The sequence below is a fragment of the Lissotriton vulgaris genome, chromosome 1_1, assembly GCF_964263255.1.
Source record: "Lissotriton vulgaris chromosome 1_1, aLisVul1.2, whole genome shotgun sequence".
NCBI classification, from domain to species: Eukaryota; Metazoa; Chordata; class Amphibia; order Caudata; family Salamandridae; genus Lissotriton; species Lissotriton vulgaris.
In genome coordinates this window covers 1635047982-1635067948 of record NC_141685.1, presented here as the reverse complement: position 1 = coordinate 1635067948, position 19967 = coordinate 1635047982, and the positions used below count along the sequence as shown (strand labels likewise).

The window sequence follows — 19967 nt, the reverse complement described above, 5'->3', positions numbered from 1 at the left end:
GAACTCTTCACTGAGGAAGTCAACTACACAAACTTTTGTTTATCAGACTATTTATATAGTCCCTTTAGCCTCAACGATCTTAACAATACTCGTCACATTTTAAATTACACTTCTTTATGTCTCCTAGCCCTCCTCAAGGCAGACATCTAGACGAACTCGGATAACATGACATTCTTGAAAATCTTAAGGAGCTCATCATTGACTCATGCTCATAAGATCACATTTCATACCTCCAGTGTTGGATGGAGGCAAACTGTCTGAGCCCTAACTCTTCTAAAATAGAAATACTATCAGCTCAGTTTAGAACTTCGTCGCAGCCTTCCCAGCTGCAATATTTAAAGACCCTCGTTTGTCCCCCAGCTACTAAAAATATGACAAGCAGACTCTAAGAACAAAATTCTGCACCTCGGCCTCCTTATTTTTAACGTTTTATGACACCCCCATTGCTGCTCAACCAATAAAAATACTACCCGAATGTGCAACACCTATAATAACGAGCCTCATGATGGCAACCGTGTATGGTCCCACAATTGAAGCACAGCCTATGAAATTATTACCTGAAAACGCAATGACCAGCATTATGAACCTCCTGCTGGCAATGGTCCCACAACTGCCCTTCAGCCTATGAAAATACAGACATAGTAATGTTCTGCAGCACCACAATTGCCCCATAACCTATGAAAGTACCACCCTAAGATTCATTGGCCAGCGCTATGGACCTCATGCTGGTACTGCAGCATGTCACCCCCATTCCACTGCAGCCATGGCAAAAACCGAGAAGTGCAAGTGGCCTCACAGTTGACCATGGCTAAGCAAGTAAGCCAGAACATCAATCACACTTACTGCAGAGGCACGCTTACTAAGGAATCACAAATATTTTCAAATGAGGGAAGGCAAACATTTTAGAGGCTTTTAAGGCTCAGAAAGTCTGTCTCCATCCAACACTGAAGGAACAAATCCAGGAACTTTCTTCATCCCTAGCTAACATGACAGGACCCGCGATGATGGCTAGTCTAGAATCATGCACTTCTTTTCACATGTGATGTAAATTGAACCCTGACTCTTCCCTCAGTTCTACATCCACTATTTTTGCTCACGCCAGAGCTGGATGTAGCAGTTGGTGGTCTAGTAGCCAACCACATCCGCAGGCCAAGCGTGGCCTGCGGGGTCAAAATAAAAGAAGGGCGGCCTCTTGGGGTCGTCACTTCCGACCGGCATCAGAGTGTGGTCTCGTTGTATAGCTTGCGCGCTCCCGCCCCCGCGCAAGCTGCTTGCCACCCCAGCGTTCTAATCAGCCCCCTGGTACCCAGCACAACACTGGCGATGAGCTGAGGGAGCCCAACCTTCGCTTTCACCACGCGCAGCTCGGCGAAGCTGCTGTCTTCTGTGTGCTCCATCGCGGCTGACTACAGCGCGAGGAAAGGCTGCCGGGCTTCCGCAGCGTGTGCGCGCCCCGCACCCACCTCGGCGACAGCCGCATTTTGGTGCGGGGAGCATGAAGGGAACCAGCGGCCCCACCGGATGCCCCACTGCGGTGAGCGCAGACTGGGCTAATTTAGCTGACCACGCGCTCTGGGCCCTGCCAGGAAGACACTCTGCCTGAGGCCTCCCTCGGCGCTGCTGACACGGCTGGGAGAAGGTTTCCACAGCCACGCCTGCCATCAGCAACCTTTGCAAACAAAAAGCAAAAAAAAAATAGAAGGGGAATCAATCAAGTATTGCTAAAACAGAGCAACAGAAAAGACACTCAAGTAAGGAGAAACCAGCCTTACAAAGAGCCCAGAGACAGAGGCCGGCAGTAACACGGAGCACCACACGTGACACCCTACGCCAGCTTATCCTAGGCCCGCCAGAACACGCGGCGCACCATCAGCCTGAACACAGTCAGGAGCACCCACCGCTGGAAGCAATGGTGGATGGCGACCAAGCCGCAGCCCGCATACCTTTCCAACACGCAGCGTCAGGAGTCCTACCTCCCTTCAGTGAGCTGGAAGACCCTGCATCAGCCTCCCCCGTTGGAGGGTATGTATCGAACGCCTCAACAACTATTTTGTCGCGACCAGGGAGACGGACAACGCAACTATGCAGGGGACGAGATCTTCAAACTCTTCAAGCATCTACCCAACACAGGGGCGGCAGATGACTACGATGCAGCAGGGACAGCTCTAAATGGACATTTTGATCCGCAACTAAACCCGGATTTCGAGGTCTTCAAGCGCGGACAAGCCCGTCAGAGAGAGGGAGAGTCAATGGACATGTTCTAAGCACGTCTCCGAGAGCTGACCAGACAAAAAAAATCAGGAGGTAATTGATTCAAGGGTGCCGCAATAAGACTTTAAGAGGACTCATATTGCGCAGACCAAGAATCACGCTGGAGGACATGCTAATACTAGCAAGGTCGCATGACCTGTCCGCGGCTAGAGCAAATGAGATGGAGCAAGCCCTAACCAAGCCACACGGAAAGGCTGATTCCATCAAGACGGAACGGGCCGATGTTATTCGGACCAAACCCAGAGGAGACACCTTCGGAGGACCGAAGGGAGACGCCTCAAGATCAAAATGTGGGTACTGTGCCCATGAGCCACACGCTGCAAAAAACTGTCCAGCCCAGGGGAAGACCTGCACCAACTGCAGAATACCCAATCACTCTCATCTGTCTGCAGAAGGCGCAATAGGAACCAAGACTTCCGTCGGCAAAAACCCCCAATGCGAGCTGTTAGGCAACTATCAGTTACAGACACCGCTGCACCTGAACACACCCAGAGAAGGCCTGCGAAACACATGCCGACAGTAGAAGATTCCTCAGACGACTTCGAAGAGGAGGTGTACCTCATTTCGTTCGCAAGAGAACTCAAACAACGCCGCAGACCGCAACCAACGTGCATGGTTCAGGTCATGGGGACAGAAGTAAAAGCAGTCATCGACAAAGGAGCGACGGTGAATGTCATGGGGCCCCAACAGTACCGACGCCTGTGACCTCGCCCTCCCCTGGTGTCATCAAAAACCCGGATCTACGCATATGGCGCAGACACACCTCTCCACTGAAATGTAGATATTGGTACCCCTTGGAGCAGATGACCTCGAAGTAATGGCAACAATCCATGTCATTGACAGAGAGGCGGACACCCTTCTGAGCAGTCACACCGCGGAAGATCTCCGACTCATTTCGTTTGCCAGGAGATTTCAGACGTACCAGGTAGAAGAGATACTCAACCAGTTCCCAGAACTCGTCCAAGGGCTAGGGTTCATCAAGTGTGACCCAATCAAGCTTCACATAGACAAGTTGGTCACCCCAGTCGCTTTGTGACACCGGAGAGTCCCATTCCACCTACGGCCACTGGTGGAGAAGGAGCTGGAGGCCCTCGAGGAACAAGGGGTAATCGAGAAAGTATCCGGACCCACACCCTGGGTATCCCCAATGGTGACAGCAGGTAAGCCGAAACAGCCTGGAGGCATACGCCTCTGCATTGATATGAGACTCTAGAATAAAGCTATCCGCAGAGAGCGCCACATAACACCGACGATGGACAACATCATCGCAGATGTGAATGGATCTAAGTGGTTCTCAAAAATTTACCTCAACGCCGGGTACCACCAGCTGCCCCTGTCCCAAGAAATCCGATACATAACCACATTCAGCACCCACATGAGGCTGAGGAGATACAAGCGCCTAAACTTCGGGATATCCTCAGCAGCCGAAGTATTCCAGAATACCATACGAGAGCTGCTATCGGGTCCACCCGGAGTATTGAACGTGAGCGATGACATTCTCATCCACTCAGAGGCGGCCGCCATTCACCATAAGCACCTCCGCAACACACTAAATCGCCTGAGCGAGTATGGAGCAACCCTACATAGAGACAAGTGCCAGTTTTTTTCAACCGTCTGTTGAATTCTTCGGCTACGTCTACAACCAAGAAGGCATCCAGGTAGATCCAAGAAAATCACAGGTGATCAAGGACGCCCCAGCACCGACGAATCCCACAGAGGTACGGAGCTTCCTGGGGATGGCCGCGTACTGTGGAAGGTTTATACCAGGTCTGGCCACCCGGGCAGAGCCACTGCGGGCCCTTACGAAGACGGATGCAACCTGGCAGTGGGGCCCGATGGAGGAAGAAGCCTTCCAAGGAGTAAAAGACGCCCTCCTAGGAGAACACACATTGGCCTACTTTGATTATGCGAAGTGAACGGAAGTACTGGTCGATGCAAGCCCTGTAGGGCTCAGTGCGGTATTGACTCAAGAACATGAACCGGGTCGTTGGGCAGCCTTAGCGTTCGCTAGTAAATCCCTCACCCTCACGGAAACAAGGTATGCGCAGATCGAGCGCGAGGCTCTCGCCATCAAGTGGGCCTGCAACCATTTTCATCTATACCTCAAGGGGCAACCCTTCACCATGGTCACCGACCATCAGCCTCTTGTCCCTCTCTTCAAAGGAACGGCACCTCATCCACCTCCGCGCATCGAGCGCTGGGCCGTTCAGCTGCAACCGTATAAAATGGAGGTAGTATACCGCCCAGGATCAAAGAACCCAGCTGACTTCCTCTCGAGACACCCCATTTGATCGGAGAAGCAAGAAGAAGACGACGATGGCGTCGAACAATATGCGCATCTGATATCTCTCGCAGCCTGCCCCCTGAGCATGTCCCTAGATGATGTGAGAGAAGCTGCCACTACAGATGCAGTCTACACCAAGACATTGCGTGCAGTGCAAGAAGGATCGTGGACAGACTACCTTCATCAAGCCAACTCGTGGACACCGTAGGATCACAACACCCTCACGAAGATGTGGCGAGTCCGCCACGAACTCAGCGCCACCAGTGCCGGTATCCGGCTCAGGGGGTCCCGATTAGTGATCCTGCAGAGCCTCAAACATTGGGCAGTCCAATTAGCCCATGGGGGACACCAAGGGGTAACTAAAATTAAGGCACGGATGCGAGAGAAGGTCTGGTTCCCAGACTTAGAAAACATGGTGTAGGCGTACGCCAGACGCTGTGCATCGTGCCAGCTGACCAGCGGCCCTGAGAAACCAATCCCAATCATCACTGAGGAGGCTTGCACCTGGTCCAAAGTGAGCATAGACTTTGTGGGAGCTTCCCTGGAGGAGGACACACGCTTGTAGTCATAGACGCTTACTCAAAGTACCCCATAGTGGAACCCTTCGTATCTACGGCCTTCAACCACGTCGGACCAATGCTGGAGAAGATCTTCGCCATGTTTGGTTTCCCCAAGAAGTATGCAGTGACAATGGCCCGCCATTCCAAGGGTCCGAATTTGCCACATTCCTCAAGCAACGAAGCATGTCTAACCGCCGTTTCACCCCTCAGTGGCCCCAGGCCAATGGGGATGTCGAACGTTTCATGCGCACGCTGAACAAGATGTTCCGCATAGCGGTCGTAGAACAAGCCGACCCGGAACAGAGACTCCACGAATTCTTAAGGGAGTACCGAAGCACACCTCACTGTGCGACCCAGGGGAGTCCGTGGGACCTCATGCTCCAGAGACCCCGCCGAGACCTACTCCCTACCTGCCCACGGTGGTCGTCACCTCTGCTGGAGGTCGAAGAAGTGCAGGAGAGAAGGGCAAGACACAACCAGGACTCGAGCATCCGCCGTCGGGCTGCCCCAAGAACGATTGGCCCCGTAGCGACAGTCATCCTACGAAATCGGCGTCAGGGATGGAAATTCCGGACAAACTACGAGCCAGGTACCTGGACGGTCACTGCTAGCCATGGCACCATGGTGACCGTGCGAAAAGGAGAAGAAGAAGTATCCAGGAACATCTCATGGTTCAAGGAGGTCCCGTCAGAACATCCCCAGGAGACCCCAAGTGCCCAAGCAGGTTCCATGGCCACCGCCACACCCGAGAGTGGGGAAGAAGAGTCAGGAAGTGGCGGAGTCGGTGAGTCCCCAGAAATGAGCCCATCACTTCAACATGTGGTTCGCCCCAAGGACCCTGGCCTGAACTGCCCGGGGCCCAAAAATACAGCCTGAGGCCGATCCCCCATCCGAGCCACCGTCTGAGGGACTATGCCTGCTGAACAGTGTCCGGATTCCACTGGCTGAGGTTCACGCAAGTACTGAGACTCTGTATGGGGCCTGGTGACATGTTTAAGACATTGTATTTGGTTCACAGACTAGAAAAGGTAAAACAAAAGAACTGAGTTGGACAGGGATGTAGCAGTTGGCGGTCTAGTAGCCAACTCCTTGTATGCCCACCACATCCGCAGGCCAGGCTTGGCCTGCGGGGTCAAAATAAAAGAAGGGCGGACGCTCGGGTCGTCACTTCCGACCGGCATCAGAGTGTGGTCTCGTTGTATAGCTTGCACGCTCCTGCCCCCTGCGCAAGCTGCTTGCCACCCCAGTGTTCTAATCAGCCCCCTGGCACCCAGCACACACTGTAGTCCGTCATAAATAAATTAATACAGTTGGAAACACGTGTATCACTTGCCTTGGCAGTGGCGTTGTTTGAATTTGCACTTGCGTGTCCCTTGTTGGTTGTAAGCTGTCTGTTTTTCCTCTAGATCCCTGCACCTCCAGTCCCTGTTTGAACGGAGGGCAGTGCCAGCCTGCCCGCCCAGACACCTTGCAGCATCCCAGGGGATTCACGTGCCAGTGCCCGCTGGTGTTCACGGGCCTCCTGTGTGAGAAGCCTCGTCTGCAGGTAAGGCCGCTGCCAAGGCAGTGCAGTGACTATACGCCCTCTCCCACAGCATGCCCTGCAGCAGGGCTCCCTCTCCATGACACATCTATGACGAGGGGTTGATTTTAGACTATCATCTTAATTATGCAGATCTGGCAAACGGGTGGTTAGTGCTGGGCAATAGATCGAAGGGCCGCGGATCTCAGCTGCCAGGACCAGTCTTGCTTGGATCCATGCATGAAGCAGCCCTGGCACCAGAGTGACATGTCCTGGCTATATATATGACATGGCTTTTGTTCAAGTTCCAGAAGATGCAGTTTAATCAAAATGCCATTGTTTTTAACTCTTTTTCAAAAAACTGAATTTATCATTAGAGTAGCAGATGCGATTGTTCCAAGTCCAGAAGGAGGATGTTTTAGGATATACATGAACATAAATCTACTTGTTACTTTTTTCCTTTGGTGGCATGGGTATAGTCCCAGCAAACAAGTTTCAAGGGTGGTCGTAATGCCCAGTTTGGTTCCATCACTTACCAACTGCACTATTGTGTTCCAATAGAACTTGAATTCAGGACAATTCCAGACCACATGCATATATTTATTTATTTATTTATTTATTTATTTATTTAAGTAGCTTATACAGTGCGCAGCTACCCCCGGAGGGGTGTCCCGGCGCTAGAAACAGAGCCTCCGGGAAGGAGGGGAGGAACAAGCTTATTGCAAGACAGGGATCATAGTCTGGAGAACAGCCAGGTTTTTAATTTAGCACGGAAGATGGGTTCAGATGGGCAGAACCTGAGATCGAGAGGGAGGGAGTTCCATAGTTTGGCAGTGATTACGCTGAATCCTCTGCCGCCCATTCTGGAGCGTCGAAAGCGAGGTGCAATCAGGATGCGTAAGTTGTTAGATCTCAGTGATCTGACAGATTGAGAGATTGACACTCGCTTTTTCAGGTAGTTAGGTCCAAGGCCATTGATAGCTCGATAGGCAAGGGTGTGGATCTTAAATTGAATACGGCTTGCAATGGGAAGCCAGTGGAGCTCTATGCGGTAGGCGGCGACCGACTGGCGGTAGGGGATATTACCGATGAGTCTGGCCGCCGCATTCTGAACGATCTGGAGCCGATCGATCAGATATTGAGGAGCGCCGGCATATAAATTGTTGGCGTAGTCTAGGTGAGAAGTTATGAGGGCCTGAGTGATAGTTCGGCGGGCGTCTAATGGAAGGTAAGGAAGGATCTTCTTGATCATGCGCAGCTTCGCGAAGCAGGCAGAGGTGACCTTGTTGACTTGTGCTTTGCAAGACAGAGAGTCATCGAATTGAAAACCCAAGTTGCAAGCTGATTGGACAGGGGTGGGGGCCGGGTCAAGTGCTGTGGGCCACCACAGGCTGGGGGAAATAGGAGTTTTCTGATTAAAAAACAGGACCTCTGTCTTGTCAGCATTCAGTCTTAGGTGATGGTTGGTCATCCAGTCACAGATGTTGTTCAGACATTGGCGGAAGTTGGCAAAGGTGGAGTCTGAGTGGTCTCTAAAGGAAAATATCAACTGAGTATCATCAGCATAAGAGACCACCCTGACTCCACAAGCCTCCACCACTGTGGCCAAGGGTGCAAGATAGACATTAAAAAACAGGGGGCTCAGGGCAGAGCCCTGCGGGACACCACAAAGCAGGGGTTTGCCCTCTGATCTGATCTGATCTGATCTGAAAGGTCCAAGCACCACCTTTTGAGATATTCTGGCCTAGTTCCACTCAGAGAAGGCATGCAACCCTCTGAGTTGGGTAGAATGTATTTATCTTCCCCAGGATCTTATATGCTCTGTGTATGTAATAAAACTGAATCAGTTGCAAACGTATGTTCTTGTTTATCTTAGTGGCATATGTGAGTATCTTCTGAGATAGGTCTCTGTATGTCCACTGCCTCACGTTCTCTCAGAGTAGCTAAGGGAGCTGTAATTTGGCTGATCAATGCCCGGTACGACACAGTAGCTGCTTTGCTCTTCCCTTTAGCAGTGAGGGTTGTCTTCAATCCCTGGTGTGTGGGAGCTTCCTCAGTTCCCATCCTTCTTTCTTTTTTTATGTCAACAGTAATCGTTCTTTGGAACAAAAACTGCCCCTTGGGTAAATCCTATGTCTTGTTCAACTTCCCAAAGTCTAAGTGTGGGCCCCCCATTCAGGTCCCCTATGCTCAGTACTCCTCTTTCCTTCCATATTTTCAAGTCTCCTCAGTTTTTTGCTCACAGGAGGGCTCCCCATCCATCCCTAGTAAACTCCGGCATGTGTGGCGTTTGGGAGGGCGCCTATTCCAGCAGTGTTTTAAAACTCCAGGGGGATTTCTTCCCTCTACTCCTCCTCTCCCAGGCCATAAAAGAATCCTTAAATATCCTGCAGTTGATGGGATCATATTAATCACCTACCATGCCCTACAATCCAGTCCGCTACACCACTTGTCAGTCATTGCAACTGGGCGTCTAGATAGTACATTTCAAAGTCCGGGGCAGCTCCCCACCTTCATATGTAGTAAGCAGGAGCTTAGACAGTGGCACCCTATATCTCTTTGAGCCCCACACTAAATCAGTAGGGATTAAATCAATGTCACGGAGCAACCTCCCTGGTGTTATCACTGGTAATGTCAAAAAATAATATAGTAACTAGGGGAGTGCCGCCATTTTGGTTACTGCTATCTTGCTAATAACTGTCAGCAGAAGCATGCCCTAGAACTGCGCACATTTCCTCATTGCTTGTATTTCAGGGTGAATGTTTCTGCCAAGTAAATCATGTAGCAAATTGTAGTTGTTTACCATTTTTAGTATTCTTAGGTGAGAGCAATGCTACCTCCACAGACAGCTGTATCGGGTGAGTTTCCACAGTTTACCCTCAACCCTGAGATGATTCAAAATGTGTCTAATGCCTCTGTTGATTTCTCGGAGTCCCACCGCATATAACCCTCCTGTAATCAAAATGACCTTGTCTCCATTACTAGACCTCATAGCTTCATCTGTGCAGACGTGGCCCTTGGTGTTGCAGTTCCTAGTACGAGTACGAGGTAGTGCTGTCTAGAAGGAGCTTGAGAGTTGGTGCTGTGGAAAATGTGCTTCCTAGATGTTGTGCTAGAGAAAGGATATTCAAGATCAGGTTGCACAATGTAGGTCAAGAAGGGGGGATTTTTAGGTCCATTAAACCATTGACAACGTTAACGAGGTCCATTTAGTTTCTCTGTATGTAAACCTATCTTTATGGATATCCTGAAAATCTCCCATGGATATAACCATCCTGGATCAACATCGGGCATGCTTGATCTAGATCGTGATACTAAGAAACACGGTCTAGAATATGCCGCCTAGTCGAATCTCTCTAGAATGTGCTTCATTGACGAAGGTCTATACACTCTGCTTCCTAGGTGCTGCGTCGTAGGGACTCAGCCGCACCCCACTGATGAAACCCAGTCAGGGTTAGACATGTTATTGTCTTCCATGGTTGGAGGGAACCTGGTCTAGCTGTTTAGGCTGAATTACCTTTGGGATGGGAACATTCTGATTTGATTATAGTTGCCCCTTCTGTACAAGTATAGATTGGATAGTCGTAATATAATGCATTGTTGCCCAGGGTAATTCCCAATGTTTAAGATTCGTTCTGCTATTTCCATCCATTAGCTTGTGCTGTCTAAATGAGACTTCCTACAAGGGAGGGTTGAAGTCAGCCATGGATTTCTGCTTGCTTTACAACTTTAGTGGAGTGTTCTTCTCTGAGAGACCCCCCAATGCTGAACCATATAATAGCTAAATTGGGTTGATTTCGAAGTGCTTAATAGCTAGTGCTTCACAATAGAACTTTAATAGATGTATGTTCTGAGATAGCACAGTGAGATATAGTGGTACCTCCTAGAATAGCGCTTTTACTTTCTTCCCTGATTATACTTCCACTCCTACTTCCATCTTTAGGCAGGCACTCTCATCACTATTGAAAGGGAATGTGATGTAGTCTCTGACACTATAATTTTATTGTGTTTTCCCCCTCCAGACATGCTCCATGCCTCAAGATGGTGGCCAGTGCACCGACGGATCTTCACGGCAACCGAAACAACATTGGTTTTACAGTGCTAAACACCGTCGCTGCCTAGAGTTTTTCTACACCGGCTGTGGTGGTAATGCCAATAATTTCCTTAGTCAAGAAGAGTGTCAGAGGCGTTGCGAGATAGGAGCTTGTTGTTACCGCACCCCAGTAGTCAGTGGAGTGCACTTTGGTTATGACCGTGAGGGATATGACCGCTATGGGTACAACAGTTCAGGAGTGGACCGCAATCAGCGAAAGAGAGTGGTCTTCAACCCTGTCCGATCTGGGCCTGCATTATTTGGTCCCAACGGGCAGATCTTTAGTGGACTCAATGACGGCCGAGAATTTGACAAGTATGGATTTGATCAGCAAGGATATGACCGAGATGGCTTTCACAAGGAGACTGGCTTCAACTTCACTGGCTACAACCGCAAGGGTGAACATGATGGGCGCATGGAGTTTAGCAGTGAAGGCTATAACAGAAATGGGTACAACCGGGCTGGATTCAACTGCGGTGGCCTTGGTGCTAATGGCTTCAGCTATCTGGGGTTCTGTGCGGGGTTCACATACCAGTGTGAGTCACTGTCACTGTCTCAGTGCCAGGCAATGGATGGGAAAGTGGCTGGGCATGAAGTAGTCAGCTTCTCTCCAGGCAAGAAGTGTGAAGAGACAGCTTGCGGTGAAAGCTGTGGGTGCTCCTATGCAGGAAGAACCTACCACTTTGGGGAATCCTTTGAACATGGCTGTGAGGTGTGCCTCTGCAGTTACACTGGTGCTGTGGAATGTAACTGCAGGCAAGTGAGCCAGCGCAAAGAGATCCGAGACATGACTACAGAGGAGCGAAACATCTACCAGAAAGCTGTCCGGGATTTGTATGCCAAGGAAGGTGAGCGTCTGTGCAAGCCTAATTAGAAATTTCTTTTGCATAATTAGCTATATGTTTTTTTTTTTTTTATCCTCATTTTGCGATTGTATAGATAAGGAGGTTTCTGGAGAAACTGATGATCTTTTTAGAAAACTTTGCCTTCACAGCCCCATCGCTTTCCGGAATTGTCTTTTTTGGGGAGTATCCCTTTCACTATTTAGATTCATCAATTTTTTCTCCACTTACCCTTTATCGTTTCCAATAATACCATTGGTTAGTGGGGTGTGAGCTAGCCAGCTTGGCTACTCGGCAGAACCATTTCTGCCTGGTATTATAGGTTATCGCGTTAATCATTGGATTTATTATTCATGACCTATTAGAAGATTTTAGTTACTTTGAAAATATTGCTCCCAAATTTCCCAAAAATGTGTTCTCTTCGTATATCCCATGTTTCTATCGAAGTTGTTAATTTTAATGACATAATTTAACCAATTTGTATAACTTGGGGCGACCGATTTAACCCAATTAATGCAGATTTCTCTCCGGGCTAATAATATTAATACAAAAAGTAAACTTTCCTGTTTTTTATGTAATTTATTACTTTCAGCACCTATGCTGCTATGTACCCCAAAGAATATGAGAGTAGTACTTACAGTTATGTTGGTTCCTAGTATCATATTCACTGTCTTACCAAGCTATATGTTTGTTACCTTTTGCCTACAGTGATACTTCTTTGTTCAATATTCATTAGTTGAGTGTGTCACTCCATTGCAAATGTGTCACTCCTTTGCTCAGTGTCTCTCTTTAGTTGACTGTGTAACTCCTTTTTTTACTATGTCAGTCCTTTCCTCACTGTGTAACTCCTATGTGCAGTGTTTTAATCATTTTCCCAGTTTGTCGCTTCTTTGCTATGCAGCTTATGTTTTTTTTCCTAGAGTACAGCTCCTTAGCCATGGATGTTACTTATTTGTTCAATGTTTCACTCTACTTTCCCCAGGTGCCTCAGGAGGGATTGAGCATGCTACTCCGCTAAACATAGTTTTGCCCTATCAGAAGGGGTTAACAAATCTGTTGTTACCTAAGTGTTTACATAGTTTATAAGAGAAGGTTGTCTGACCCTATAAGGCTATGTTTTGTATGTTCTGTCCTCACTCTGCATTCTAAAACCTGTTTTTCTTTCTTACCATCCTTAACTCTACATTGGGGATCTGCACAGACATGTGGGAGGAGTTTTCCCGACTGAAAGCAGAGTACTGCCCCCAGGCCAATGGCCGGCTGACCTTTTTGCCTTGGCATCGCTACTTTCTGCGGCTGGTGGAGAGGGAGCTCCAGAAGGTCTCTTCTTGTGACATCGCCATCCCTTACTTCGAGTGGACTGTAGACTCAGGGACCCTGGAGTCATCAGTAGTGTGGCAGGCCAATTTCTTTGGGGGCAATGGGGACCCAAGATCAGGCTGTGTCCTACATCATCCATTCCTACTGGGGAAGAACTGGGAACCTTGTCTCAGCAGAAGATTCAATACCTCAATAGTGCTGCCAGATGCCATCAACATCCAGCTCATTCTAGCAGAAGAATCTTTCCCAGAGTTTTCCTTCCATGTAGAGGTACTCTCCAGCCTCTTCCATCTTTGGGTTGGAGGGCATATGGCATCCCCCTTTAGTGCTTATGACCCCATCTTTCTCTCACATTATGCCTTCATCGACAAGTTGTGGACCCTTTGGCAGGAAAAAAGTCCTGATGGGCTTCCCCGCTACCCTCCAGATGCACGTTACATCAAGATGAAGCCTTTTGATGTTGCCCCTGATGACATCTTGCTTGCTCAGCAACAGCTGTGCACTAGATATGTCTCCATCACTCTTGGAGCACCCTGTAACTACACAGTGAGACCAAAACATCATAGGATAGAAGGGCATGTGTTTGAATCTGACTATGGACCATTTGATCTTCATGGCTATAATATGATGGGCTATGATCGCAAAGGTTTCGACCAGCAGGGCTGGAATCAGTACGGCTATGGAAGGAATGGTTTTGACAGAGATGGCTTTGATTTGGACGGATTTGATATTTCTGGCTACAACCGCTACGGATTCAACAGATCTCAGGTGACCTCTTTTGGGATGAGAAAAGATGGGACATTGCTTCCCGAAGTGCGAGCTGAAGTTATTGATCCACTCTTCAGGAATGGATATAACACTTACGGTTATGACCGATCAGGCATGGACAAAAACGGATTTGATGTATTTGGTTTCAACCTGGAAGGATATGACCGAGACCAGTGCAACTATTTCTTTCACGGCCCTCATTACTTGAGGTTCTACTTCTTCATTCAACAGCAGGTGTATGTGCTGGGGAAGGATGTCTTAACCAATATCAAACGTATCTGTCCCCCTATCAGTCCTCTTCCCTCCTGGTGGTTGCAGCATACCTGGGTGACACGGGAGGTACATGTGACCTTGCAGGTTGTGAGGCAGCTGGAGCAGAGGTGGACTTCACAGCACATGTTTGACAGCAGCTATATACCCAACATCTCCTCAGTGAGGGAGAACAACCTCTGGTTACCAGTTACCCCCGACCTAAGGTAAGGCATTGAATGTGAGTGTGTCAGAAGGTTTTGGGAAGGCTGCCATAAACAGCTGATTATGCATGAGCTTCAATGCTCAGTCAAAGAAAGGAGTTCTACGTAACAGGAACATTCGCCTTTTAGAGGTGTGTGGGAATGTTACAATGACGATGTGTTACTCACAATGCAGAATATTATCCAAACTTGCATTGAGTTATCCATGTTTTTGCTTTCCCAACATGCACCTGGTTTGGTGACTCTAACTCCTAACTCTTATGCTTCAATATGATTTATTATGTATTTAAAAAAGGGGGATGCATGTACCAAAAATAATGTGGGATATCAATTGTTATAATATGTAAAAATTGATTTAGTGAGCATTAGAGAAAAAACAAAGAGATTTCAAGCAGCACTGGAATTCGTAAACAGCATTTAGTAACAATGATCAATAGTCATCAAGTTCAAGTTGATACTTGAGACAATGGGAGTTGCAGCCTATCAAAGAGTGCAGGCCCAGGGCTTTCTCAAGGCTCTCCAGATTTGTAAGGCATTAATAATTTAAATCTCGTGGATATGGGATTTCAATGCGGTCATAAGGAATTATGATGGGTATCTTTATGCAGCTGAGATGACTAAGTATGACTAAGGGAAAGGCACTCCTGCATTTTCTTTGTAATAACTCGTGTTTCTGTATTTTAGTAAAGCAGGTCGAAATAATCTGTGGTTCCTTCAAGGGGTAAAACACGTTTGTATATGATAAATAAGGTCAGGAGAATCCTTTGAGCAATACAGATCACAGACACATATGAATCAGGACATGTTTAGAGGTGGAAGGGATTCTCCATAAAGTGATTGGGTCTCCAACAAAAGACATCTCATGTGGTCTGCACCCGTACGCATCAATGAAAATTTAGAAAGCTGGATTTTCGTTGTCACTGTTACTTTGTACAGACTCGTTTTACCCCTCAAAGGAACCATAGATTATTTTGACCTGCTTTAATATATTTTAAAGGAGCAGCATGAATGTTTTTTCCTTAGTGGGACCTAGTCATCTCAGCTGCATACAGGTACCTAACATAGTCCCTTTATGACCGCATTGAAATCCCTTATGCGCTATACAAATTGCATTAACATAACATAACGTATTAAAAAGGTGCATGTTAACTCTTTCTTCTGACCAATATCCCAGTTGGGATACCATGGTATGAAATAGATCCTAGTACTTTACACAGAAGTGCATCGATTTGGTGCCATTGAAAGGTGATGGATTGCGATGACTTGATGAAAAGTGTCCACAGCAATCTTCACAAGCTTCTCAGTGCACATTTAAACCAGTCAGTGGAAAGGGAGGTGGAATTGTGGCAACATGCCAAGACTGCTAGCATGGTGGGGCATTTTACAGTGGTGTTGTGTTTGATGGTTCTGTGTGGTATGGAACGTGAGAAAGTGGTACACATAACAGTTACCTGAGTCACAGTGAACCAGGAAGGCGTGTATGTATTAGTTGCGGTAAATGGAACATGTGAGATCCCAAGTGTGCTCTGGATAGCATTCACATGGGCGAGGACACTCCAGGCAGCCATGGGTGAATCTGAGCAGGCTTATCATCACAATTAGTCATTGCTTTTAATGGAATCTACACTTGTGCTCAGGTGTGTGATGCAGGACTGATGTCAGGAGCCGGCAGCGAGGACTGTTCTCCCTCAGAAGGAGTACAAGAGGCCACAGATCTCTGATCAAGTAAAGATGGACTATTTGTGGATCATAGAAAATTCACAGTAAAAACATTAAATGTGTTCTTTAATAGTAAGCAATTGAAATATTCTAGTGAGTAAATAAACCCTTTATTAGGTTTGGCCAAATTTTAATAATCCTAGATATTTCATGAGCATTTACAGAAAAAGCCTAGAGCCTTACTTAAAGTCTGTGGAAACCTAAAATCATCCAATTTGTGGAGGAAATGTTAAGTACAGAGTAGATTTCAGCTGCTGAATTTACTCCATTAGATAATAGTTAGATTAATGAAATTAAGCTGGTCCATTCTACTCTAAATTTACCATTTCTTCAAGAAATCATAGCATTTTTACTTACCACCCAACCCAGAATCATGTCCTAGATCTTCACCTTTTTTAAAATGCCTAAAAGATTCATTCCAATATGTGTACCATTGTACATAAATATATAGTAACTGTACATTGAATAGAAACAAACTTAAACAATGAACTTAAATTGGAATGTTAGGCAACTGGTAGTAAAAAATAGAATATTTTTATTCAAAGTTTTATATAGCGCGAACAAGATCTTTGCAGATATCAGAGCGCTTTACAGAGCCATGGGTAGGGGCAACAGGAGGGTTATTAAATACAATATTGGGTACAATATGAATAGCATAGTGGAATAGGATAACAATCGAGTACATATATGAGAACCAATAAACGATCAAGTAACTAATAAAACAAAAAGCGGTGCAGAGACTTAGATCCAACAACAATAGAGATCAGGTGAGCTTAGGCCAAACGGATGACTATTACCTCTTTCTTAATGCTTGCAGGAACAAGGGGTAGGGGCAACAGGAAGGTAGTTGGAACCAACTATTAGGAACAAAGTAGTAGTCGGTAGTAAGTGAAATAGCATGATAGGATATCAGTCATGTACAAATATAATACAATAGACAAACTGGTAACCAGTACTGCAGCAACGATACAGAAGTCTCTGTTCCAGCAGCAGAAGAGTTCAGGTGAACTTGGCCATAAGGATGGCTTTTACCTCTTTCTTAAAAAGTGCAGTGGAGGAGATACGCCTGGTTTCAGGCGGGAGTGCGTTCCAGATCCTAGGCGCCATTCCTGAGAAGGAGCGTTTATATGTTTTTTCCTTCCGGAATCTACGAGGTTTCTGGAGTAGATTTTTTGTACTTCTATTGGATCTCGCGCCTCCTGATATAGTCAACTTTTGGGTGAGGTAGCTGGGTGACTTGTGGTGTACGGCCGAGTGTGTCATAACGGCTATTTTCAGCTGTATTCTGGCCTCAAAGGGCAGCCAGTTCAGGGATTTTAAATCATTGGATATATGCGAGTGTTTCCTTGAACCAGTGAGGAGTCTCGCGGCAGCGTTCAGGGAGGCTCTTAGGGGAGCGGTTGTTGAAAGAGGGAGTCCGCTAAGGGTCACAATTCCATAGTCTATGCGAGGGATGACTAGGGCCTGCACAGCAGTTTGGAAGTCCTTAGCTGGGAGGAAGGGTTTAAGTTTCCTCAAAGTGTTGACTTGGAAGTTAGCTCCTTTAGTGGCTTTGTTAATGTGCTGCTGCATGTTGAGCTTGGCGTCAAGTGTAATGCCTAAGGATTTCGCAGATTCCACAATGGTGGGTTGGACATTGAGCGCAGTTAGCTGATTGAGCCAGGTTTGGGTGATGGCAATTTTCGTGGGGGGTGAGATCAGAAGGAACTCAGTTTTCAGAGCGTTTAATTTGAGGTGATTATCGGCCAACCATGATTGGGTGTCTCTGAGTGTGGAGTTCAGAAGCTTTATGTCTTCCGGGGATTGTAGCTTGAGGTAAAGTTGAGTGTCATCGGCGTACATATGGAAGAGTACATTAGATGCTTGAAGCAAGGTGGTGAGTGGTTCCATGATGAGGTTGAACAATGTGGGAGATAGGGAGGAGCCTTGTGGGACGCCTAAAGTTACTGGCACCGGTGAGGATAGCACGTTGTTGATCTTGAACTTCTGTGACCGGTTATGTAGGAAGGAAGTGAACCATTTGAGAACAGTCCTGGATAGACCCATTCTGGTATTTAGCAGTTCCAGTAGGTTCACGTGTTTGACAGTATCAAAAGCTGAGGAGAGGTCAAGAAGGATGAGGAGGCAGGAATCGTTGCGGTCAAGGATTTGGAGGGCGTCATCAATTATGTGAGTCATAGCCGTTTCCGTGCTGTGTTTCGCTCGGAAGCCTGATTGATGAGGATTAAGGAGGTCAAACTGATCAATGTGTTTTGTCAATTGGAGTTGTACACATTTTTCCAGAAGCTTGGCCAAGGTGGGGATACTGGTGATAGGGCGATAGTAGTTCAGGTCAGCCGGTTCAGCTGTAGGTTTCTTGAGTATAGGTGTGACTTGCCCCACCTTGAGGGGAGTCTGGGATGATGCCTTGTTGAAGGGAGCTGTTAATGATTTTGGTACAGAGTGGAAGGAGCAGGGGGGTGAAGTCTTTCATAGCATTAGCAGGTAGGGGGTCAGTGAAGTGATTAGAGGGCTTCAAGGTGCTGAGCAGTTTGTGAATTGCTTCTTCAGTGTAGGTGTCGAATGACGTCCATGATGCGTTGTTTTTGGGGTGAGTGGTAGTCATGCTGATGGGGCTGGAGTATCGGCTTGCATCAATGAGAAGATCACTTCTTATGTTGTCGGTCTTTAGCTTAAAGAATGCAGAAAAGTCTTCACAGTGTGGAGTATCGCTTGTTACGCTGTTTGATTGTGAGGGTTGCCTCTTGGTTTGAGATTTGACTAGATCGAACAGTTTTCTTGGTCGGTTCTTTGCTTGGTCCAGCTGGAGGCTAAAGAAGTCTGATTTCGAACGCTTGATTTTCCTAAAGTAGGCATTTCTCTTGTTCTTTAACGTTTTAAGGTGCAGTGCTGAGGGGTCAGATCTCCAAGTGCGCTCTGCCATTCGCAAAGCACGTCTGTCTTCATTGAGTCTGCCATCATACCAAGGGTTCGATTTCTTGGTGGAGACTCTTTTCAGTTGCAGGGGGGCAGCTTCGTTTATTATTGAGTTCATAGAATCGAGGTAGAGGTCAGTCAATGATTGAACATCAGGGGCGCCCACATGGGGAAGGAGGAGACTGCAAGTGTGAGAAGGCAGGCAGTTCGGGTTGAGATTCTTCATGTCCCTTTTCCAGATCTTGGATTTGGTGGGTTGAGCCATGTTAGGTTTAACTTTTTCGTTGATGAAGAAAGTGATAATGTGGTGGTCTGACCAGTCACAGGGTTGGATCGACCCCAATTGGGTAGCGTCTTCTTTGGCGATAAGGTCGAGGATCGAGCCTTTGTCGTGTGTCGGGCTATTACAGATTTGGGTGAGGTCAAGCGCATTAAGGAAAGTTTTGAGACTATTCACCACTGCGTCTTTCTGATCGTTCCAATGGAGATTGAAGTCTTTCAGGTAGATCTTGGAAGCTAGCTGTGTGTATCAGCGCTGGGACGCTCTTGGGCAGCCATGCGCTTAAGAAATCTAATTTCATTTCATTTCATTTCATTTGAGTGGTTTGCCGACCGGCATTGAATGAGAGATCGTGTCCATGAGTTGTTGGGTGAAGGTGAGGTTGTCCCCGGGCGGGTGGTAGATGACATGTAAAGAGCATACAGGTTTGCCCTCGCTGGAGATATCGAGGCAGAAGAGTTCACAGGAAGTGAGGGAGGGGGAGGTGACTTTGGTCACAGCGAGGTTGCTCCTAAAAATGCATGCGATTCCACCGCCCGTCTTGCCGGTCCTGTCAAGCTTAATGATGTGGTAGTTGGGGGGGACTAATATGTCCATTATAGGCGTAGAAGTTTCAGTTAGCCACGTTTCAGTCAGAATGGCAAGGTCAAGGTCCAATGCTATAATGAGATCCGCGATGTCGGAGTGTCTCGGGGCCGATCTACAATTGAGTAGGATGCATTTGAGTCTGGGGGAGAGAAGGGTGATCGAGTGTTCTAGAGAGAGGGGGACTTCTCTGAGATTATTGGGGACGGAACTTCTGTTGCTCAGAGTGGGGGGCCTAAGGGGATTAGTGAGGATTGTGGGAATGGGGAGGTGTGTAGCGGTTGTGTGTTTTAAGGGACCAGGGCGGAATGAGCGAAGGAGGGTGCATAGGTCA

At 47.4% G+C, this 19967-nt stretch overlaps 1 protein-coding gene across 1 annotated transcript in view; it reads left to right on the top strand.

The window, feature by feature from the left end:
- Positions 1-19967, top strand: part of KCP (kielin cysteine rich BMP regulator) — a 694272-nt gene that overhangs the window by 226854 nt on the left and 447451 nt on the right. Inside the window, exons 6-8 of the mRNA XM_086918865.1 lie at positions 6522-6661; positions 10660-11578; positions 12774-14136. Coding sequence (XP_086774991.1) covers positions 6522-6661; positions 10660-11578; positions 12774-14136 — 2422 coding nt within the window. The remainder of the gene's footprint in view (positions 1-6521; positions 6662-10659; positions 11579-12773; positions 14137-19967) is intronic.